The 24,486-nt window shown below is 41.3% G+C and overlaps 1 protein-coding gene across 7 annotated transcripts in view; it reads right to left on the bottom strand.

The window, feature by feature from the left end:
* The window catches only part of LOC116037560 (protein unc-13 homolog C), a 113,822-nt gene extending 99,663 nt beyond the window's left edge, over nucleotides 1–14,159 (bottom strand). For 5 of the 7 annotated variants that reach the window (XM_031281476.2, XM_031281479.2, XM_031281475.2 and 2 more), the window contains exons 1-2: nucleotides 13,622–14,158; nucleotides 3,741–7,989 (exon numbers count right to left, since the gene is read on the bottom strand). In XM_031281476.2, the coding sequence (XP_031137336.1) occupies nucleotides 3,741–7,791 (4,051 nt within the window). In that variant the 5' untranslated portion in view covers nucleotides 7,792–7,989; nucleotides 13,622–14,158. Of the gene's footprint in view, nucleotides 1–3,740; nucleotides 7,990–13,621 lie in introns of all 7 variants that reach the window. The other 2 variants (XM_035999316.1, XM_031281480.2) reach the window with 2 other exon arrangements.
* Nucleotides 14,160–24,486: the final 10,327 nt, after the last annotated feature.

Genomic DNA, 24,486 nt, shown 5'->3' on the forward strand with positions numbered 1-24,486 from the left:
TGTTCACCTGTGGAATGTTCCAAACAGGTGTTTTTTGAGCATTGAGTCTTTTGGTGCCCCTGTCCCAGCTTTTTTTGGAATGTGTTGCAGGCATCAAATTCAAAATGAGTGAATAATTGCAAAAAAAAAAGCAAGTTTATCAGTTTGAACATTAAATATCTTGTCTTTGTAGTGTTTTCAAATGAATATAGGTTGAAAAGGATTTGCAATTCATTGTATTCTGTTTTTATTTACGTTTTACTTGGGGTGTGACGAGACACTCAGCTCACGAGATGAGACGAGACACTCAGCTCACGAGATGAGACGAGACACGAGACTGGGTTCACGAGAACGAGGACGAGACGAGATTTTAACACTATTTTAAAGAAAACTTAAATATATTAAATATATTCAACAAATCACCGCGAATTTGGTGCGACTCACAATTTTGACCAATCACCGCAACTTTTCCACAAATTTGACCAATAACCTGAAGTTTCCCGTGACTTCAACCAATCCCAGCAGTCCCACATGCCGTCAGTATGTGACTCTAAGAGCCAATGACCAAGCGGGAGTGAGAATGGCCACAGGTTGTCAATCATTTCCTTGTTTCTGATGAAGACAAGACGTGTGTGACTGACTCGTACATCTCACATTTACCAACAAAATGTACAGCGAAAGACTGTGCAAAAATTTCAGACCGTCCTGCCAACCTGTATACATTTTAACATCAATGTACGCTGTAACGTTTTTTCTCTCTAAAGTCCATTTTCATATTATATTCATATTATCATTCATATCATTTGCAGCAAAAAAGGCAGCGAAATCCTGGAGGGACTGGCTATAGGTGCTAAAGTAGCCTTGCTTTGCCAGTACAACCTCAGCCTGTCAGTATTCCACCAGGGCATATGAACGCTTTTGTCTTGTGCCTGTCAGTCAGTCACCAGGGCAACAGAGAGCACCAGTCTGTCTCGGAAATTTAAGCTTTAGTGCGTAACTTTTTAATATTAATGCACATCCGTTACATTCAAGCCATTGCCAAATGAGTTGATACATAGCTAATTAAGACTATCAGCTCCACATAACTCCTCCGGCGACTTCCGCGCGCAGAAAATCGAGCAAAGATAATTACCTCTTCTGAAGAGTCCATCATGTGTTTTGTGTGTGTAGTTCCATTTGGGTGTGACCGCCGTTCTGTTATGTTGAATCCTTGATGGTCATTAAACAAAGTTTGAAATAAAACAACTTGTTTCCATTAATGTAAACTCTCAACATGGTGTCAGAAGCACTTTTCCGGAATGTTTTTAGGAGAGGACGACGGATAGCCTGCTAGACGGCACGGCTAAAGGGTTAAACAGTCAACATGGCGGACGGATTCCGGAGACCAGGCCCACTCGTTTTTGACGGTAACATCGGTGAAAACTGGTGAAAACTCAAGCATAAATTCTTCTCAATCTAGCGGGACCGGAGGCCATTGAACGTGAACGGTCTTTTGTGTATTCGGGAGAAGTGAGCGAGCCCGGGGAGGACGGAAACATCCTTGTTTCCCGCGGAATCCAAAGAGGATCCCGAATGCCTCAAGAGGAAATTTCTGGAGATATGCAATCCTCAAACCAATGTTACAATGGAGAGACACTAGCCTGGTCCTACCAGACTCTCGTACATTTCATTTGTACAGAGAGTCTGGCCACTCTCCATTGACAAGTGTTAACTTCCTTGAAGGCGGGTACTCTGTTGAAGTTTAAAACTATTGGATCTGCCCAGAGCCACTCTGGATCTGCCATAACCAATCGTTAACATTTGGTCGTGACGTATGTCATGCGCATGTGCAACAAGAGGGGAGACTGTCAAGGCTATTAGCCTTAGCACCTAGCATTAGCCTAAGCCAACTCCTTCACCACTAACAGAGCGAGCTGGAAAATCAAACTTTTCCCGAACCCCGTGGGAGGAGAGCCACAACATCATGGCCACCAACAAAACTCAGCAAAGATTGTCCTTCCTCGGGCTTTAACTTCTGGATATTCGGCAGCGTTGCCACAACGGACCGAATGGCTGGAGAAAACCCAAGACTATTCCGCAAACCCAGACGGAGTACTGAAGCAAAATGAAAATTGAGCGGAAGTAAGTAGGAGGGCGGAGCCAGGCTAGAGAGACACAAGTTCAACACACAAAATCAAAAGGCTGGTGAGACAATCGAATCATATGTCAGTGATTTGAGGATTAAAGCAAAAAGCTGCAATTTTCGAGATCTCTATGAAGAGCTCATTAGAGATGGTCTGTGGTACTAATAATGACAACTTAAGAAAGGTGTTACTGCATAATAGTAATTTGACATTACCTAAGGCTGTCTCCATCTGTCAAATTCATGAGATGATTAAAGAGGACAATAAAACATTGGCCTCTCCACAGCACACTCTCACGAATGTTGATGCAGTTCAAGCTAGGTTCTTGAGGAAACAAACGTCTGAGATAAAGATGAAAAACCAGTCAGAGAAAACTGGGACGCAATATATTGCCAACTGCAATAACTGTGGGGGTAGACATGTAGCTAAGAGAGACAAATGCCCAGCTTTTGGTCAACAGTGCCATGTCTGCAACAAGTTGAATCATTTTTAAAAAGTGCTGCAGATCCACACAGCATACCTACAACAGGCAGAAACGTTCACCAAGTAGAACCTGACCAAGCCAACAGCAGTGCTGATGAAACATTCTATGTCGATGGAATAGGACTACAAATGACTGTTGATTTAACTGGTGCCCAGATGGAGCAAAAAGATGAAGCTTTTGTCACTGTGCAAGTAAATGACACCCCAGTTGAAATGAAGGTAGACACAGGTGCCAAGTGTAATGTCTTGTCAATAAGCACATTTGAACAACTATGGTATGATGGAGAGAAAATATGCACTATAGCTTTAAACAAACTGCTAGGTGATCTTACCATTTTATTATATTGCAGCAAACGCTCTCTGCATGAAGTTTTAAAAAGTGTAACCACACTTGTGTCCGCTTTACCAGCATATTCATGTCTCACTGTGACATGAACTAACTTGAGAGGCGGCAGTTTACTTTCAGTTTTTTAACTCAAAATAAATTACCAATTCAAAGACACATCCTTCAATTTGATCAAAGTCTGAGGTTGCCATAAATCCAACGATATTGAACCACCAAGTTACAAGTCTATGGCTTGTCTCCACCACATAAATTAAAAGTATTCACAATGATTCAGACTTCCGCTAACAACACAGAGGACCCACTAGATGTTATGATGTTTTTGTATGTTTTAGCTCATTAACTTAAAAGTGTGTACACTCAACATTTATTCACACAATTTTCCAAATCATACTATAACTTTATGGATTCAATTTACCTCCTCGTAGTCAGCCTTTGGTTAATATTCATTTCAGTATAAACAACTTTTCAAGGATGCTCCAACATCTGAGACTAAAGAGTTATTGTGGTATCTTCTCAGTGCAATACATGACGTTATAAATGTACGCCCTTTCGCTGATATCCATGTTTGCTAGTTGTTTGTCTTTTCTGACAAATCTCAGAGAGGAAACTTGAATGCACCAACAGTGCGCCAACAGTTGCTGCTGAGATGTTGGCTATTTTTGTAAAGTACTGTTCTTTAAGTCCCAGGTGCATGGTTGGACGACTGTTACCGTTATGATTGTACAAGTGTATTGCCAATGCAAAGCCTTGTAAAACAGTAAAAAATCAAAGTGACACGATGACAAACAAAAAAGAGTTAAGAGTCATACCCCCTGCCAGGATCTGTTGCTCCAGTTCAGCCATCTGTTTCCTGTAGGCCCTCAGTGCTGCTTCCTTGAATGTGGGTCGAACACGTTTCTTGGGTGGGGCCTCTGTGGGCTTCTCCTCTGAAACATTTTTGTTCTCATCCTCCTGCTGTTGCTCCACCTTTTCAGACACCTCAGCAGCCTCCTCTATTATCTCCTCTACATCCTCTAACTCCTCATCACCCTCTTCCGTCTCCTCTGTCACATCAATGTCGTCCGGTTCTTCTACATCTACATACTCCACCATTGCATCATATTCAGCAGTGTCCTCTGTGAGTTGGGTTTCATATTCTTCATTGTACTCTTCATCCAAACTGCAATCATACTCCAGAACACATGCCTCTTTACTTGCCTCAAAGTCCTCTGTGGCTTCAAAATCTTGAGAGGCCTCAAAATCCTGAAAGGCATCATTGTCTTGAGAGGCCTCAATGTCATCAGACACACTATAGTCCTGAGAAGTCTCGCACTCCTGCGCGGGCTCATCTGTCTCCTCTGTCTCATCAGCATTAGTTCTGTTCTCCAAGTTAGCTAGTACCTGCTCCATTACTTCAACATAGTGGGTCTCATTGTCCACTGGTTGTTCCACAGCTTCTGCCTCTGCACCTGCTTTCACTTCCTCTAACTTGTTAAATAAAGGCTCTGTGTGGGCATCTGAGTCTATTGTAGTATAAGAGTTATTTGCACCAGAGGTGGACAGGGTGCGGAAACGCCCCATAAATGATGAGTTGTTGGGCTCCTCAGGAGGAGCAGGGGTAGGAGTCTGAGAACCAGACTTCCAAACAACCTCCAGAGCTGACTTAGCCCTCTGCAGTGTAGAACCAAAGCCAAAACCAAATGACTTCTCACTGAGATCTATGCTGAGCCTACTACTCCAAGACTTGGGAACCTCCTCAACCTTCTCTGTTCGAATCTCGCTTTGACTGCGGTACATAGTTGAAGACTTATTCTGGGTCTGGTGAAAGCTATGATTGATATCCAGTTCAGGGAATTTATCTTTAGGAACAACTTTGGGTGTTTCCTTAGGGGCTTCTTTAGAGGCTACTTTGGGTGTTACTTTAGGGGCTTCTGTTGGAGTGGCTTTAGGGGTCTCTATGGGGGGCACCTTAGGACTCTCTTTAGGGGCTATCTCCTGGGCTTCTTTAGGTAGAATCTTAGAAACTTCTTTAGTGGGTACTTTAACAGTCTCCTCAGATGCTACTCTAGGTATCTCTTTTCGGACTTCTTTTGGGGGTAGTTTTGCAGCTTCTTTGGTAACCTCTTTAGCAACAATGTTCAGACCTTCTCTAGATGCAATTTGTGGGGGATCTTTGCAAATGATTTTAGGAGACTCTTTAGGGGATTCTTTAGGGGACTCTTTAGGGGTTGAAACAGGGCTCTCAATTGGGGTTATTTTAGGGCTTTCTTTAGGTGACTCTTTAGGACTTTCTTTAGGAGTCATTATCGGGCTATCTTTTGGGGTCACTTTAGGAGTGACTTTAGGAGCCACACTAGAAGTTATCCTAGATGCCACTTTAGATACTTCTTTAACAATTGGCTTAGTGGCATCTTTAGGTGTGACTTTAGGAATGTCTTTAGGGAGAGCTTGAGAGGATTCTTTAGCTGCAGATTTCTGAATCTCTTTAGATGACTCTTTAGGAGTTGCTTTAGAGGTCACTTTAGATGAGACCTTAGCAGATACCTTTGAGCTTTCCTTTGGCAATATTTTCATGGTTTCTTCTTTAGGAGCCAATTTAGTCTGTTTATGTGTAACTTTAGTAGCAGCTTTAGGCATATCTTTAGATGATATTTTTGTGTTTTCTTTTGTGATCATCTTGTTTCCCTCCTTAGATTGCCGGGCAGATGGCTTGATGGCAGACTCCCGTTCTGTAATGGGAGTAATAATGTGGGTGGTTATAAGTGGTAGGGATGGTTCTCTGTCAAGCATCATGAATTCCTCATCTCCTTCAAATTGTAAATCAACCTCCTGACATTTAGTGATGTTTTCTGGGAAACCGGGGATGGTTGATGGGTCAAAGGGACTGCTAACCTCTATGGAGGCTTCCAAGCCAGAGTCAGCACCCTGCTCCAGATTATGCCAGTCTTTCCAGGGTGATAGGTCACCTTGCAGAGAAAGCTGGGAGCCACTGTAGTGGCTTCTGTCCCCAGACATGCAGACAAGCCCATTGCTCACCCCACTGTCAATAGTTTCTGTAGTCTCAACCTCATTGTGTTCATAAGTTTGATTCTCATGGCTGAGTGGATGACTGTCGCTAGCATACCAGGAAGAGGCCATGTCTTCTTGTTTTCTCTGCCACAGTTCCTGATCTGACGAGGACAGCAGGGAGCAGCCATTAACCCGTGTAAAGAACTGACTCTCTGAAAAGTCTTCTGAGTATGACTGGCAAAGTTTTGAGCAGTCAGACTCAGAGCGGCTGAGTTTAGGGGTAGAATACTCACTCTGGGAAAGCCAACCAGGGGTCAAATCATAGTAAGCCTTTGCATGTTTGTCTGGGTCATAGTACAAGTCATCAGCATAGTGAACAGCGCCTGAGTAGCCTGCTTCCTCTCCTGACCGGCCATGGTCATGGGATCGCCTCTTCTCTGATTTGCTCTTGTGAACAGGCTTTGAAATCACCATTGCATATTTATTTCTGCTTAATTCGTCTAATTCTTTATCACTGTCCATTGAGTCCCAGTCATCACTCTCCCCCACTTTATCCTTTCCTGAGGCCTTTATATCCATGCTTTCATAGGTTTGCGAGGAAGACATTGTCTTGTCTTTTCTCTCCTTTCCATCATGAGTTAAACTATCAGTAGATACTGTAATGCCTGTTCCTTTAAGTTTATAGCATTTTTTCAAGACTATATCCCTCTCTTGGGTTGTTGCAAAAATTACAATAATAGGGCGGGGTTTTGCATTAGAACATTCTCTTTGTTGTCCTAACCTATGAGCAAGCTCAATTTTAATTGTTTTAAGGGCATCAGTGAAACCCATTTTGTCTTTTAGTATTTTATATATTAGACTCTCTGTTTTCTCTGGCTTTTCTTCAGGAACATTGAGAAACCGCAAGGTTGAATTATTGGCCTGGTGGCTAATTTGTTTTATGTAGTCATGAATATCACGTGTTTCCCTTCTAGACTGGACAAATCCTGAGCGAAGCTGCTCAATCTCACTCTGAACTACTTCCACACTGCTGGATATCTCATCAATGGAGCTTTTTAGGGCATTTACATGACCACGTAGCTCAGACAGTTCTGTCTCTATCTGGCTGATCCCCTGAAGCTCCTTAAAGATCATCTCCATGACATCCTGGGTCTGACTGATGCAACCTGTGGAAGAGGAGCCAGGCTCCAGGGTCGAGCTCTTTTGCTGCCGTCCAGCACGGTCCAAGGACTTGCTCCGGATGCCTAAGGTTTTCCTCCAATTGCTCACCTCGGAGTCTGAGGAGACACATTCCTGACTCTTTTTCCATTTTCTTAACTTGCGTAGAGCACCCAGCCTAAGTGTGTGTAAACTGGAGCGTTCCACTCGTTCACCCTCAGAGCTGCCATCAGAGGGAGCCAAACTAATGAGGCTCTTCCTGTTTCGTCTTACTGGCATAGTGTGTGATTTATGCTCATCCAGTCTCCTGACAAGTTTTGTCTCACTCAAGGAGTCAGAGTAGCTACTATCAATCGAAAGAACCTCAGGAAATATACTTTCATTATTATTCAAAAAAATAGGGTTTTTTGGGAGTCCATTTGCTATAGCTACACGATAACTGAAAGTGGGTGACAGGGATGAGCAGTCGTTCTTTCCGTCGTCTTCTTCAAGCGATATGTTACGTGCCGAAGAGCATTTGGAAATCTTTTTAACTGTAGTCTTCAGTGTGGTAGAGAGAGTTAGATTGTGTGCTTGCAAATCAGTGGTCAATTTAGGCTCTTTATTTTCACTTCTCTCTTTCTTCTTTATTGGGTTTGCCAATTTCTTTGTAAACATTCCTTTGCAAATCTTTTTAATGTAGGATGATATAGTATTGATTAGGACAGAAACCATGGATGGCAATTCTGTGGACTGTTTTTATCATCTAGTAAAAGAAGAAGTTGGATGAGAATACAGCGGTGGTGAGCCAAGAACAATCAACTTGTGATTGACAGTGGAATCCCAGCTCACAATCACTAAAACCACAGTCCGCGTAGAGACTCACTAATACTTTTAAATCCAGTGGCCTTCCTTCTGATAAGGAACATCTCTCTGAAAGACAAAAAAAACAACAAATCTTTACTACAATTTGGTTGCAGATTCCCAGATCACACTCAAAGACAAGCAGGAAGAACCTATACTGAGTTATTACTTTGCAAGTACCCAGACATTGGACAATCTGCTCAATCTGTAACATGCATAATGTGAAAAGTCTCTCATTGAGCAATCACCATACTTATGCAAAGAAACCAATGATTCAGATGCAGAAAACAAAATACCATTCATTTGAACATTCAAACATTTTTCAGTTATTTAATTTTATGATTTAATGTACGTTTTATAAAAAATATTAAGTACATGGCTTTACAGCAAATCCCACAGAGCATCCTAGTCACCCATCCTACTCAGATACCCCTTAAACCGCATGCCAGAGTTGCTGACACAGAGAGAGGGGGAAGACAAAGAGAGAGAATGAAAAGTAAAGTGTGTATGTGTTTGTGTGTAGAAGGGTTGGGGGGAATAATCAATTGCATGTGTATATGACTATATGTGCATTGTGTGTACTGTATGTGTCAGTCAAGGTCAATAAACATTGGCTACACTGATATTCAGCTTCTACAGCAGGAGAGCCAATTATTCTAATTGCTTCACTACTACAATACTCTTGTGTGTTCATCATAAATGAATATCTAGCTTGATTAAAAATGCTAAATAACCTGAATTTGATCTTAATACACTTAGGCTATAAATATTTATTTTTCTTGTTTTCATTTTCAACACAATAATGTTATAAAATCATATTCAAACACAAGACAAAATCTGTTTGTTGGCTATTTTCCATATATTGATTGATAATGAAGTTAGTGTTGTAGTACATTTAATGTCCCAAATCCTGAATGGTTCAGCATCTGAACCATTCAGGATTTGCAGCAGGCTATACAGTATAGATACAAAGAGGATGAAATGGCCATCTTAGTCTTGTGGAAAAGAGGCCAGAAACTTATTGAATCATGCTGCATAGTGTTAAGCCTTAAATAGTTTGAAAATGCTCTGAGAGGTGTGTGTTTTTTATAGAGTGGGACTGGCCAACTGAGACGAAAGAGCGATGTTTGTTGCGCAGAGAATCTGACAGCTGCTCCACAGACCACAGAGACATGCTCACTTCAAATGAGCTGTGAAACACAGCATCGCAGTTAGCTTTTAATGCTAAGCTCTGAAGAAGGACCAGGCATTAGCAAATAGAGCTTACGACTAGGTTGCCAGCATAGACGTGTTTCTGCCAGATTCATGTATGATATGAATCAAGGGGCTTGACTTGTTAACTTCACGGGATAGGGTATGAGGCAGGCCTGGGGCAAGAATGTTTGTGCAAGGAAAACACTTTTAATCGTATGTAATACTGAAGGATCTTAGAAATAGGTGAAGGGATAGGTGAGTTAACTAACTGCAGTTACTATGGTACTTTAACCTAAGCCATCATTCACTTGTAAATTACTGATTCTTTAAAATACTATCCCTAAACTCTCCTAGTCTAATCACAGGTCAGTATGGTCTTGAGTTGTGAAAATAAGAGAAAAGCACCATCAACATGTGTCTTTACAGAAATGGAATAACAACAGAATGAGGTAAAGACTACAGTATACTTATGGTATGAGGAAGTTCATGACTCAGCTCTGTTGTAGAATGGCGTGAAGCCAGGAGCAGCCTTTTGAGACGGGACACGACTCAAAACTGCCCCCCCCATAAAAAAATCACAGTAGATATTGTTAAAATATGTTCTGACATTGCCTCAACTACTGTACTTTCACTGAAAATGTTAGCTCTCATATGCATTTCAAACCTCTATCTGCGTGCAAATAACTGAGACACACCACAGCACAAGCACAGTCAACTTGTGTTAATCAGTGAGCAGCTGAGGGTTAAGTGCCTTGCTCAAGGGCACCTGTAGTTGTTAGAGTAGGGGAGTGATGGCTTATTGACTTACTCCACTAGGATAAGTGAATACGTCATTTCTATGTTACATGAATTGATATGGTATGGTATCCCAATAAAAAAAATTAATTCCTAGACCTTTTTTTAAGGACTGTGTTGGCGTGTACAGACTACACTTGATTGTCATTTCCCACACCCTCATGTTCGAATGAGTAATTGGCTTTGCGGATTGATAAGCGATGTGATTATAAAGAGTTTCAGCAGGATGAACTAAGACAAGAAAATTTATATTATACAGTCGTAAGAGGCACCATTTAATTATAATTAAAAACAAGTCTTTACTTATAATCAGTCAATCTGAAATTAGTGAATTCTTTCCCAAAGGGATTTCTGTTAGCCTAGCGTGTAGAAATCCCAAAATTGACTGTATAATAAATTAATATATTGTATTATCTACACACTTGAATAGAGAATAGAGTCTCTTAAAGTTACATAAATGTGCTGTTAATGCACGGCTAAAGACATTTCCCTCTGTGTTTGTCAGTGTTAATGTGCTGTATGCTGACCAGATATGGCTACCAAAAATACTTGAATATAACCAAATTATATCAAATCTGTTACACAGAAAAGTTTGAAATTCAAGGCTCAAAAGTGGTTGGACAAGAATAAAGCATTTCAACGAAGCAAAAAATATTAACCCAATATTGAGAAGAATACAGCATGTCGCAGCGTACGCAGAAAGTAGGGGAATTTTGGCTTTGAGTTTAGCTAATGGTTTTGGTGTGGTAAAAAAAAGAAAGGAAAAATAACAGGCATTATATTATTAATAGTTACAAAATAGACAAAAATTCATCACATGTGGTAAATATCAGATTTGTGCCATTTTGGACACAGCTTCGTAGTCCAGATGTGACGGGTGAACAGACAAAAAAGGTCTGTATTGCTGAGAAAAGGGAAGTTGTGTAAAGTTCATAGTTCATTTAGTTATAAGTCCGAATTATGTTTACTTTTTGTTCATAATCACATAAAAATAGGTCTTGGTTCAAGGATGTAATTTGTGCATAACATGCACTACACTAGGACATAAGTTGTGCATAACATGTACTATACTTTCAGTCCATATTATGCAATATGTAAAATTGATAGCCCATTTTATGAAGTACATTCAATCAAAACATACATTTTTTTTTGAAGCTGCATCTTGTTAAATGACTCAACCATTGTGGAACATTATCATATAACACTCCAGACAAAATATGCCCAATAATGACTGCTGGTTAATTTTGACCAATTAACTTAATGTATTTGTAATGCAATTTGTGTCATGTACTTAATGGACTAAATTGAGCTACAGCTACAATCATGGCTGATAGCATCTGGGATATGTCTGTTTACAGCAGTGACTGAAACATCACTTATAAAGCACTGTGGCTGCATTGTGGCTGCACTCTTTAAGGACAAATCACAATAAAAGAGTACTAATGTCTAATGAGTGTTGATTACCAATTAGGGAGTTGCCTTTCTCTTTACAGAGCCAGGGTTGTGACATCTGCATGTTAAGGTTTGAGGAATGAAGCATTCACCCTCTTCCAGAGCTAGAGTTGGTAGGCAAATGACTTGATAATACCCACAAGGTATTGCCTGTATAGTTCCATTAGAGCATAATGATGCAAGAATTAGTATCAAAGGATGCCAGATAACTAGATCCCCTTATTCCACTCGTGTGTGTTATCAATTTGACCACAGAAACTGCAAAGACATGGCTCTGTGAGCAGACTCAGCAGCAAATGGGCTACAAATGAAATAGTACCATTTATTCCGAGCCATCATGACAAGCACATGTGAGAATGAGATTACATGTTATTTAGGTCTAGTATCTCCGCTATTGTTCATCCTCGCTTTGTAGCGTAATAAAAGCAGATTCAGTGTGATACAGCTCATTCTGCAGCACCTAAGTAGAGATAAGTCGACAGTAGCTATTGGTTTTTATAATAGGTTGAAAACATCTAATTTATGTAAGTAGCATGTGTTCACACACACACACACACACACACACACACACACACACACACACTGCCCACTGTAAAAATAAGTCCCTGCTAAAACATTCAGTCCCTACAATAGGTATCTATTATTGAGATTATTTATGATATTATTAATCATTATTTATTATTTAGCATATTATGTGATCCATAGGCATATTCATGTTTGTGTATTGTGGGGGTTTTTTTATCCTAAGAAGCTGCTTGTTTCACCCTTTATCATTCAAAATGTATGTGCCTTTGAGCAAGGCAGTGAACCTCCAACTGCTCCAGTGTATTAGTATGTAACTTACTCACCAACTAACATGCATAGCATGTTGTAAAAAAACTTGTTCCCTAATCACCTTGCTTGGACAGATAAGAGCTTCCAAAAAATAGTTGCCTGCCATAATGATAAAAGAAAATCTGGGAATTCCTGTGGTCCTGAGATAGAGCCCCTCCCATTTGTGAGTCAGACTAGAGAAACCTCCAGAGAAAGAGGGAGAACCTCAGCCACACCCACTCACTATATGCTCTGGGGCACCGCTATACCCTAGGTCCTGCATTTATGCCTAGGGACCTTTTTCCCCACTTTTCCCCAATGCATCTGATTAGCAGAGCACTCTAAAACACTCAACTTCTCACAGTTGTACAGTCTCTGCCACTCCCCTTAAATGAAAATGAGTGTCAGTTGGAGGCATGCTAACCTATTTCTCACAATAGTACAATCTCATCTTCTCTCCTGATGAAAACGCAAGTATGCCAATTTGAGGTTATTATGCTGCAAGCAATTATAGGCCTAATACATGCTGTGGTGTGCTGTTCATTCTTTTATCATTCTGGGTGAGACTGAGGAATCTTTGCAAAACCTTTAGAAACGGATGCATATAGATGAGAGATGCTTTTGTGTTACGTCATGTCTCCAGAACACATGATTATCGATAATGGCCGAGTGTGGATTGGTGTATAGCCTACGTGTGGGTGTGTGCATGCCTGTGCTTCTGTGTGTGCAGCCGTGTGTGCACACACGTGTGCCATGCATGCCTCCGTGCATGATTGCTTTAAAGCATGCATTCGCTGCTCCGAGTGAAGCGCGAAGCATACCAGTGGGGGATAAGCATATGAGGGTGTGTGCATCCTCAGATAATAATGCCCTCACGCCCATCCTGAGCTTCTGCCTCCCTTTTCCTAACCTGTGTATTTCCCAACAGTGAAATATCTGCCTGCAGCCCTAGGAAACTAGCCAACACCACAACAGATTGTCTCGCCTCATAAATCAAAATATTATTTTCTTTGGCCGGTGACGAGAACCAGTCTCATCGCATTTGCTCAGTGTGAAACAACAGCATTGCTCACATGCGTTCATGTTGTGCGTTATGCATAACATCATGGGAGAAAGGTTAGGAGCAATGGGACATTTGTGGAATCGACAGCGTTTGTATCAGAATTGGATTTTAGAATAAAATACAGAACGATTGAACAACACTAACACCTTACAATTTTTGTACTGTATTTTTCACCCCAGCTACATCGACAGATGATGCTATCTAACCGCATCATTCTCAAGTAACGTTTCATTAATCCACTGGCAGTGGCCCTGTCAGTGGAGGGGAGGGAAGCAACAAGAAGATATGGGATTAAGTCAAACAGTCAAGAACCCCCCACAACCCCCCACCCCCCCGCCATGCAAACAGGCATCCAGCGCCTAAATGGGCTCCCGCTGCACATACCTGGTTGTGTCAAATCCCCGTGCAGAACGCCAGCGGTAGCCGTGTGGAGTCGATACTCCGGTTTGGTCGGTGCGAGGAGAGCAGCTGAGGAAGGCAGGGCGGGAAGAGAGCGGCTCGGTGCGCAGCTGCCTGCTAATACCACAGCTCACAGCATCTCTCCGCGTCCATCAGACACCACATCCCACAGCCCTGCCTCCGCGCAGAAACACACACACACACCTCTCCTCCATGCCACCTTCTGTAGGCTACCCCCCCCGCTCTCCCTCCAATGCTGTGCTCTCCTATTCGCGTTGTGGGGGGCCGAAGATGTTGCCTTTTAATGCCGCAAGCTGCTGGCTTTTATTTTCTCCACGACTGACACACATATACACACACAGTCGCACACCCCTCCTGCTCGTAGGCAGTGTCACATCACGGGGTGTCCAAAACGGGATGCAGACGGGTGGTGGTGGTGGTGATGGGGAGGCAGACAGCGCTGCTCTTGGCTGCCCAGACTGAGGCTCTGCTACCCGGCTGGAGAATGTCTGTCCCTCCCCTGTACAAAACTCTCTCTCTCTCTCTCTCTCTCTCTCTCTCTCTCTCTCTCTCTCTCTCTCTCTCTGCTCACTGAGCCGGCTTGAGAGAATCGAGTTCACAAACACACGAGATGCCTTAAGTGAGAGGGAAGCAAAAATAAAAGGAGGGGAGGGGTGGGGGAGTGTGTGTGTGTGTGTGTGTGTGTGTGTGTGTGTGTGTGTGTGTGTGTGTGTGTGTGTGCGTGTGTGTGCGCGTGTGTTGTGTATGATAACTATATCACACCACTGCAAAACTATAGGCTACATACTCCAATGGAAACATGAGAGTGATGATGAGTCAATGAACCCTTAAGCACCACAGGCACACATGGAAAAATGTTAAGCTACAGAGGTATTGCTTTCATTTTTCGTCAGGGTTCGTGCATATGTCGTGAACGAGCACCACTGCTTTTGTGCGCGCGTGCAAGAGTTTATGAGCATGCCTGCGGGGTACGAGGAGCACACTTTCATCTTTCTGTCTCACACACACACACAAACACTATAAGCCTGGGCTACACACACACACACACACACACACACACACTTCATGATCCGAGTCCCCATCCAGTCTCCATATAGAAGCCCATTCTCATCAGTAGGCTACACCACACACAACAGAGCTCCACGTAAACTCACACATCATCTAATTACGTCTCTCACTGGAAATGTCGTCATACATGATTGCTCATGCAGTTGCAGATTAGTCGTCTATGCCTGGTGTAGTATCAAAACACCATCGGCGTCGTGAATTGAATTTCACCTATGAAAAATCTATGTTTTGGAATAAAAATACACTTAATCTCGCGACAAAATGCCAAGAGGTAATTTCTTTAATTTGCCCTCGTGTGACATTTCGCTAATTGATGCTTTCGTTTCAGGTTGACAGGGACAAATGAAGACGGACACAGTGAAGTGAAAATATTGCAGGTAGGCCGAGAGTGTCACATGATAATCCACATCATTTCAGCGACTCCTGTCCCTCTGCCTTGGTGGTGATTAAGCATTCAAATAAAACCCATCTCGCTCCGTCTCTATCTTTCCCCCACCCCCGCGCGCGTGCGTGGGTCTGCCTCCCTCTGTCAGTCTTGCTCTCCTCTGTCATGCGTTCCTCCAACAGCCACTAATTGTCTGCATGGCCTTCTAGCGAAAACATTTCTATCTTTCTCACTCGCTCACTCACACACACACACACACACACACACACACACACACACACTCTCTCTCTCACTCTCTCTCTCTCTCTCTCTCTCTCTCTCTCTCACACTCCCTCTGTCACATGGGAGAGGGGTAGGATGTACGGAGATGTGTATACGGTTGCGTGCGCAAGCGTGTGCCGGTGGGGGTTTGGAGGAGAGGAATGCGCGATACTGATGTTGTGCATAGCTGTTGCTCGCCCCCTGCTGGTGATGAAAGCAAATGCAACCTAGTACCTCAGTCTGACCCACATGATCCCCTCCAATCACTGCAACACACTTGTGTTCTGCCAAAGATAGCAGAGCAAAGGCTAGCCATGGCATGGTTCACCTCAAGTATAATCTGATCTAAAACTGGGGCAAATGAGCAAATTAGTTGTGTCTGAAGAATGGTATGGAGTATTTTAATTGTGCAATATTTATCATATGCTGTTGTGTTGGCAATCACAGTTAATGTCTATCCTTTATCTTCAATTTCTTTAAAAAAGACTCAACAACAATAATGCCTAATACTACGTTGTTGTGTTCTCCCCCTTCTTCTATTATTACACACTTTTTGTATTTCAGTTTCATTCTCCATCCCCTTTTCTCCAGTGTATTTCACTCTTCCACTTACTGCCTTTTCTGGAAACAGAGACCCTTGCTTCTGTTTGTGCCTTGAGCTGCCAAGGGACAGCTAGCCAAGGCTCCCGAGGTCTTCTCCACCTCCATCCCCCACCCTACTCTCCTCTCCCCAGCCCTTGCCTCTCCAAGCTTGTGTATCAAATCCCATGATCTCTCTCTCTCTCTCTCTCTCTCTCTCTCTCTCTCTCTCTCTCTCTCTGCAACACCAGGGCGGCAGGAGTTTACCGTGGAAATCCGAGTTGGAGTTCTCGCGAGAGCACAATTTCAATTTGCTCAGCGAGTCACTCTGGCATTTAGTAACGATGCTCATTAACTATGCCCTTGTAGCCGTGCTGCACCAATCACATCAATGTATCTGATATAGGGGGCCAGAGGCGAGCTAAACAGATGAACAGTTTAATCTACCAGTTAGCTCCGCTGGTAGCTAAGCGTATGGGTCTCTGGATACTCACCCCAGTGTATTGTTGTGATTGGTCGTAGTGTTATCCAATTGCGTGCAGTGAGATTTTCAAATGCATCCTAGGTGCTGCCCCTCGAGTTTGGCCATTTTCATTACTCAGTGCCAGACCCTTAATCTTTCGGATTTGGGTCTGGATTTCCAGGCTAGCTGGAGTTCAGGTTCTATAAACATATTGGAGACATCAATGTTGTTTTAAACAGCGTTGGTGTTTTAATGATATTGTTTGTTCCTTTGTTGATGAAGAGTTGTTGATGCTGAGATTTCAATGCATTAGCACTTTATTTCATTGTGAAATTGTCCACATTATAAATATGTAAATAAAGTGTTTTTGTAAAAATCTAAAAATCTCTCTCTCTTTCTCTCTCTCTACAATGTTTTATTTTAAATTGACAACACAAATGGATTACATCTTAGCAGTCATGTGACTTCATGCCATGAGATCATGTGACTGCCTTGTGTATTAAGGCCAGAGTTACTTCCATGCACACTAAACAACTGATGAAGATGTTTGGATGAACACTGAAACGTCTTGTATTTAATATTTTTTAATCCAGTGTTTTTTAAAATTAAAGCTTTGTTGAAATTTTAAATTGAACACATTCCACATTAAAAACACCCATGTCTCTGATTCTTAATCTTTTTTGTGTGTAGATTCAACTGACAACATGGAATTAAATAGAGCAGAAATATTCTGATTTGGCAAACATTAACCTACAACAACTAGGGCTGTCAAAATAACGCGCTAATTTCGATTAATTAATCTGAGAAAAAATAACGCGTTAAAAAAAATAACGCAGATTAATCCATTCCATATTGACGTTTGACCCGGAGCCGTTCTAGCCACCATTTGACTGTAAAATGAAGGAGGGAGACGAGAATGCGCTGCCTGGATCATTAACTGGAACATTTACTTGTAAAAATCTTCTTCCTGCCAACCCTGGCTACCGAAATCTGGTGCCACTGATATGTCTGCTCTTCTCTCTGATGCTCTGAAACAGACGATACAGGTAACACAAACACTGCTGCACGTGACGCTAGTTAACACCATAGACTGTATATAAGTGGACCAACAGATCCCGTTGCTCTGGACGGAGACCAGTGAAGGCCTTTGGAAGCACTTTTCCGGTGAGCGCTGAGCGTTACTGCGCAGCCTCCAACTGAGAGAGACGACGTAAATGTGACGTGAGCAACCTGTCTGAAAGTTGTAAGTCTTCTGATAGCTGTGCCAAGAGAAATCTCAATCATTCCCAATCTTGCAGAGACAGAGAGCGTAGGTATATGTAAGGAGATAACATAGGCACAGGCTAATTATTGCTAACTAAAATGCTAGTTAACATTAGTAATTCAACTTAAACAGCTAATGTAAGTCGAAACTGCCTGCGAGCTTCTCCTGTACTATACGGTAATTCCTCTACTATGCGACAGTAAGTCGCGTGGTTATGACACAATCGTTAGCCTAGTTTTACAAAAACGTCTGCTACGGAGCCATACGTGAGATACAAGGTAATGGAGCCTTTTATACATTGTCGTGTTTCTTTAGAAGTAAACAATGGACAAATAGAGTCTTTAAACGCTTCAGATGTAAAGTTATTCGCTGTCAAAGTGACGTCAAAATGAATGGCACTCAATGGAATGCTAACGACGGGTGATCGCTTTGTAGCATTAAAATGGCGCCATAGAAGATTCGAGCTCTGAAGCAAAGCTTACCCCCTTGGTTAACACTATACTCAACAGCAGCTAACGTTAGCCTACCGCTAGCTAGTTAACACTATACTCAACAGCAGCTAACGTTAGCCTACCGCTAGCTAGTAGCTGGATTAAACACGGTTAAAATGCTGACAGCTAATGCTAAACGGTGTAAAGTTTGACTGTGTTTTACTGTAGAGGATTCAACACCGGTATGTAACAATCTGCAGCTGCCGTCAGAAAAACAACACAGACGGTGCGTTCAATGAAACTGGTAAACTACAGCCTCGTGGTGCATTTGAAGTTATTGTAAATGTCCTTTTCCCATCTGGAGGTTGTTTTTGTCGTTCAACAGCAATTTACTAGTGAAATAAGTTATTGTTATTGTTATACATTATTATTAAATCATTTAATTTTGACCATATGGCCTTAGCAATAAACAAGCCGTTCTTTAATGTCACCGACTGTTGTTTAGTACCCTTTTTTTTTCTTTTCTTTTTTTACTTTCTTAAAAAGTATCGGTTCAGGCACCGTTAATTATGTATGCGATTAATTTTGATTAATTAATCACAGAGTATGAAATTAATTAGATTACAGTTTTTTAATCGATTGACAGCCCTAACAACAACCTCTGTGCAGCAGGACAACCTGGTAAACCGATTTATTGAACATTGCTTCTTAGCTTTCAAACTCCAATGAGCCTTTAAAAACGTTTAGTGTATTGCAAACTTGTTTATTAATCAGAATCAGAATCAGCTTTATTGGCCAGGTTCGCGTAGACAAACAAGGAATTTGACTCCGGCTAATCTTTGCTCTCAAGTACAACACTCACTTAACCTATAAAGAATAAAAAACAGAAATGACAGTAAGAAATATAAAAAAAATACTGTTAGGTATACGGTATAACACTGCACTAGAATTTACAAATTTACAAAAAATATACAGTAGCAATTGAAGAGAGGGAAGGAATGGTGCAATATCATAATTTCATGGTCCCACAGAACTATAAATCTGTTCCTAATTATTTCCACCTTTTCCAGAGAAAATCCTGTACACCTCCTGGACTTTAACTACGCTTTAACTCCACAAAGACCATCTTTGTGTCAGAAGTGACACCGTGTTACCGTTTCTTCTCATTATCAGTGCTGCATTAGACAGTATTAATCATTATCTAATAGAAAGTTCTAGGACTTTATATAATGATTGTGATTCCTCAGTAGCTCCGTTAGTCATGTGCCTAAGGGATCAATTCTTCTGTCCACTCTTGTTCTGTGTATCTTCTCATAGGCCACGTAATTTGCCATTTTACTCTCTCTCTTACTGTATTGTTGTTGAGGCTGATAGTTATACTGTATCTCTTGTGTAACCATAATGAGTAGGGATGGGAATTGATAAGAATTTAATGATTCCGATTCCATTATCGATATTGCTTATCGATCCGATTCCTTATCGATTCTCTTATCGATTCTCATTGGGTGAGGAAATAAGTACAAATTTGTTTGATTGTATTAACTCGCTTTAATATCTGATAAGAACACCGCACATACTCAGAGTATACACAAATTATGTGTAGCAACCTCAGAACAAACCTAAAAGTAGGTGAGCTACAAAATAAAGTCCAGGGACCTATAGATTTTTCCACATTCATTGGTCCAGGCAAAAAAATAAATAAAAGTGCCATAAAAACAAAAAACACAGACTGTAAACAGTCAAGGAAGAGCTTGTGCCTTTGGGAATATTCAACCTGAAACACCTTTTTCCTGCTACAACTGAATTCCCACGGGACTTAGCGATACTACAGCTAGCCGTCTAAAACACTATTTTACTGTACAGGACCCAAACATCATTTGGTCCGTTGCCATGTAGCATAGTCACTAATATGGTCAGAACCACTACAGTGCTCAATTATCTATTTTTGAGGGGGAAATAAAATAACATTTTTCGCGGCGAAGGCTTGAACGGTCTTCTGGAAGACATCCACCAGACCAGCGGGCGCTCGTTGGATTGTTGTCGGCCGCGTGAAGCCAGGAGGGCGGGGAGGAAGCAGAGGCAGGGACGCCGGCCGGGCATGCTAGCCCGGCTAAGGAAACCACAACGATCGACACGGACAAGTCTCCTACTCACCAACGCCAGATGGATTGCACACTAAATGGATATTTATGTTAAAAAAAAAAACACGGGACTGCAGCGTGATGATTATTACCGGAGCCTGGCTGAACACACTCACTCATCCCAGACGGCAGCTAGCAGCTAACAGGGTAGGTGAATTTCAACAATGGCTAAGTTGCTAAACGCATCTTGTTGTCATGTAAGGGCCCTGTTCGTGTTGCACAGACATTTTAATAGCATTTTGAGTCTGTTAAGAGGCACAAAGGCACTCTTTAGCTTATGCCCCCATAACTGCCGTTTTAGCTAACGGGAGCTCTGGGCATTAGCTACAGAAGCTCCATGTTGCTAGCACCAATTCGGCTCGTGGTTTTTGCTATAGACAGTACTCAAAAAAGTATAGCGATCAAGATTAACGTAAAAATTGCCCAGAGTTCTCCTAAACTAAATAGACAAGTTACCTTTGGCATTAATAGCAGATGGCGTCTCGTTAGCTCCGCTGCTGCTTGACTCACTTGTTGTTGCTGTGCCAAATGCTTCTGCATATTGGAGGTAGTTCCCCCCTTTGCCGAAATTAAACTTGTACAACTGTTGCAAATGACTGCATTGGCGTCTTTTCGAGTGAAATATAACCACACTTTAGATCGCTTCTGCCTCGATGACATGTTTGCTGTGTAACCAAAAGAACGCAGCGCGTGTGTCATGGTCATGACACATTTGCAACGAGCGGAACCGTTAAGCAGGTACACTAACGGTTCCAAGGAATCGATTCACTGGGAACCGGTTCTAAAGAAGAACCGGTTCTCGATTCCCATCCCTAATAATGAGTCAATGAAGCTAGACAATTCAAAATTGCTTTGGTGAAAAAACTGATGCCTGACCTCATTCATCTGTTATATCACACCTATAATGCTTTATTAATATGTCCAAGCAGTTGTTACCTTTAGGGTTTTGACAAAAACAAGACATAGTTCACACATATGCCCCCATATTATCTTTTTCTATCAAACGGTTAACTAAGTAAGACCACTGCTATATTTAATGAACAGAGCCAGAGAACCTCTGGTTAGCCTTATATGCAGCAAATATATGCATTTGTGTGTTTGCTTTGTTTTCTGACCTGCAAAGGTGACGCTCAATTCTGAGCCGCTGTGCACTGTGACTTTTGCAGATATACGATGTGTTTCATTTTAACCCAGAAATTTAAATATTGAGACCTTTATCCTCTTGAGGCAGAACACAGGAAAGTTGGCACTAATGAGACAGGCAGATGGCCTTTATATAGCCCTTTAGTGGTTAAAATCCTACCACCGAAGCATGAAGGGATAGCTGTGGGCTGATGTAGCATTATATTTAGCACATGACCATCAGCTTGAAGGAAAATATCTTTACATTTATGTTGAGAAAAGAGAGCACATTTAGGAGTGTATTCCGATCACACAGCTGTCGACACACAGCTGGCATCAATTCACGCTGCCTTCAGCACTATGGTGGTTTAACATTTTTATCATATTAGCACCTGGCAAACCAGAAAGAGTTTAATATTGTTATGGGGGGGTGGGGGGAGGGGTCTACAGAATATCACAGAAAAGATGTGGTGAATTGAAATTAGGATGGGTTGAGAGTATGATGGTGGTGGTGGAATATTTTTTACACCTATCCATAAACAGTAACCCGTACAGCGATGATGAAGTCTAAAAGCTATGCTTGGGTAAATTTACACCGAAGCAACACAACGAACACGTTTCCAGAGGTCCATTTAATTATTATTGTTTAAACATTCCAGTTCTGTCCCTGATTCCTAATTTGTTCCAATTTGTCAGCAAAGAAACAAGATCAAGAGTCTGCAGCCATGCAACTCTGTGAGGCTGTGCTTTTGCACAGCTGTCCTTTCTGTAACTGTCAGTGTGCTAACATGCTTAGAATGACAATGCTAAAATGTTGATGTTTAGCAGGTATACTGTTTTCCATGTTCACCGTCTTAGTTAGTTAGTTTTGCATGTTACCACTAAACAGAATGTACAGATGAGGCTGATAAAGACTTAAATGTCTTTAGTTTTCAGGTATTTGGTTATAAAACCAAATTTTAACCTGATGACAATGTTAGATGGAAAATGTATATTGTATATATATTGTTGTATTATATTATATATGTTGTTGTATATGTATTCTGTACCAAATGTCATGGAAATTCATTCAATAGATGTTGAGACATTGTACTCAAAACTGCAACTACCTCAGGTAGCACTAAAGGGAATTCTCATTTGGGAACCATAATGTCTGTACAAAATGTCATGGCAAACCATCTAATAGATGTTGAGGCATTCCATTATTTCTGGCAAAAAATATCTGCAGCTGAACTAAGGCAACTAGTGAACATTATTGGGGAGAAATAAAAGTGGATTTCAGAAAAAATGTTTAAAAGAGCAACTTCAGATTAAAGGATAATGTCAGGATGTAAGGCAAGGCAAGGCAGCTTTTATTGTATAGCACAGGGATCTTCAACAGGGGGTCCAGGACCCTTAGGGGGTCCTCAGAGTCATTGCAGGGGGGCCTCCAAATTCTTGTTTAATTTTTGAAAGATTTTTCAAAAATTTCAGGTTTAATTTTTGAAAGATTTTTCAAAAATTAAAGTCTTAACATGAATCCAACATAATATTAGCAAATATAAATCCACACTGCTTACTGGCCTATAGTTACAGTAGTCACTAAGGCCATCCACAGATAGTTAATCCTAACGATTCTCTAACAACATACTGTATGTATGTTTAACATTAAAACATGATTTATAAAATAATGACAACAATTATTAGTCTATTTGAATAGTTTAGTATTCTATGCAAAAAAGATATGTATAAAGGCTTTAAGCCGCCCAAAGGTAGGCCCAATTTAATATGCAACTTGATTTTATACCTTATATGTAGTAGGGGGTCCCTGCTCTATCTCTCTTTCAGTTACTTGGCTTAAAAAAACGTTGAAGACCCCTGGTATAGCACATTTTAGCAACAAGGCAAATCAAAGTGTGCAGGCCAGCAAGTGCAATTTGACTATCATTTGTGCATTAACATTCACAGCATTGCACAGTGTCCATTTTATCGTCATAATGTCACCACTGAGTATGGTTAATTTTAATGACCTGTTGTATTTTTCTCAAACAATCACAGAAAGTGATAGTGTAAGGATTAAGTACAGACCACTAGGGCTATAGTTCGGCATATCATTTTATACAGTTTTCGGGAAGAGCCCTGGTTCCTTGAGAGAATGAAAATGTTTTGCGACAATATTAAAATGCTCATGGGAGAATGCAAAATATGTGAAAGAGGATCTTTTTTCCACCCTCCTATTTAGTATTCTCCCCAGAGTCTCATGTACAGTAAGTACAAATGCCTGTTTATATCTAATCACATTTTAGCATTTGTTCACATCCATCCTATCATTAAAAAACTCAGTTATGCTACAGACTTACATCAGTGTTAATAGAAGAGAAGGTTCACGGATACAAAACATAAGCAAAACACTTGTGAAGCTCAGCGCAAATTCTTTCAGGAAGACTTCTAATAACTTCAATCACCACTCTCTCTTCCGAAAACTATTCAGCTGTTTAGAGGCGTTCATTTTCAGTAAACCAACCAGAATTGGCCACGAAATTCACGATCCAATCACAGCATTACATCCCTGCTTTAAATCTGTTTCTCTCTCTGCTGCTGCCAGCTGTCATTTCAGGCAAAGCGTGCAACCCTCCTCCTCCCCTTCCACCTCCAGTCACCATCACCCTGGGTCTTCCTCCAGCAGAACGCTCTGTCTCTGAAAATGATTTTATAATGATGGAGTCTAATCTCCAAAGACTCTGTACAGTTCATATTATGCATATGTACAATAAATCTTTGCATATCTGCAACAAAGTCTCTCCTGATTGAAATACTGTTAGTCCTCAAAGCTCACTGAAATGTTCAGAGCTAGCAATCCAAGCTATGTGGCAAACCACGTTTAATGTATCACTAAGTACAAAGCGTTAACAAGAAGCACTGCTGTAAAATCATGGATAGGGCCCTTCATTCAAGTGAGTGTTGGGTGAGTAAGTGGGTAAGATAAAGATGAACAGGGTTTTGTTTAGTTTTTTCAGTTTGAGAAATAAATGTGCATTTCTTGCACTCTCATGTTGGAAATTTAGTATCAAAACCAAAAATCCAGTTTGAGAAAGAGGGTGTTGTTGTTGGTGCTTAACTCTGTAGCAGAGCCAGA

Source organism: Sander lucioperca, chromosome 3, assembly GCF_008315115.2.
Source record: "Sander lucioperca isolate FBNREF2018 chromosome 3, SLUC_FBN_1.2, whole genome shotgun sequence".
In the NCBI taxonomy this organism is placed as follows: domain Eukaryota; kingdom Metazoa; phylum Chordata; class Actinopteri; order Perciformes; family Percidae; genus Sander; species Sander lucioperca.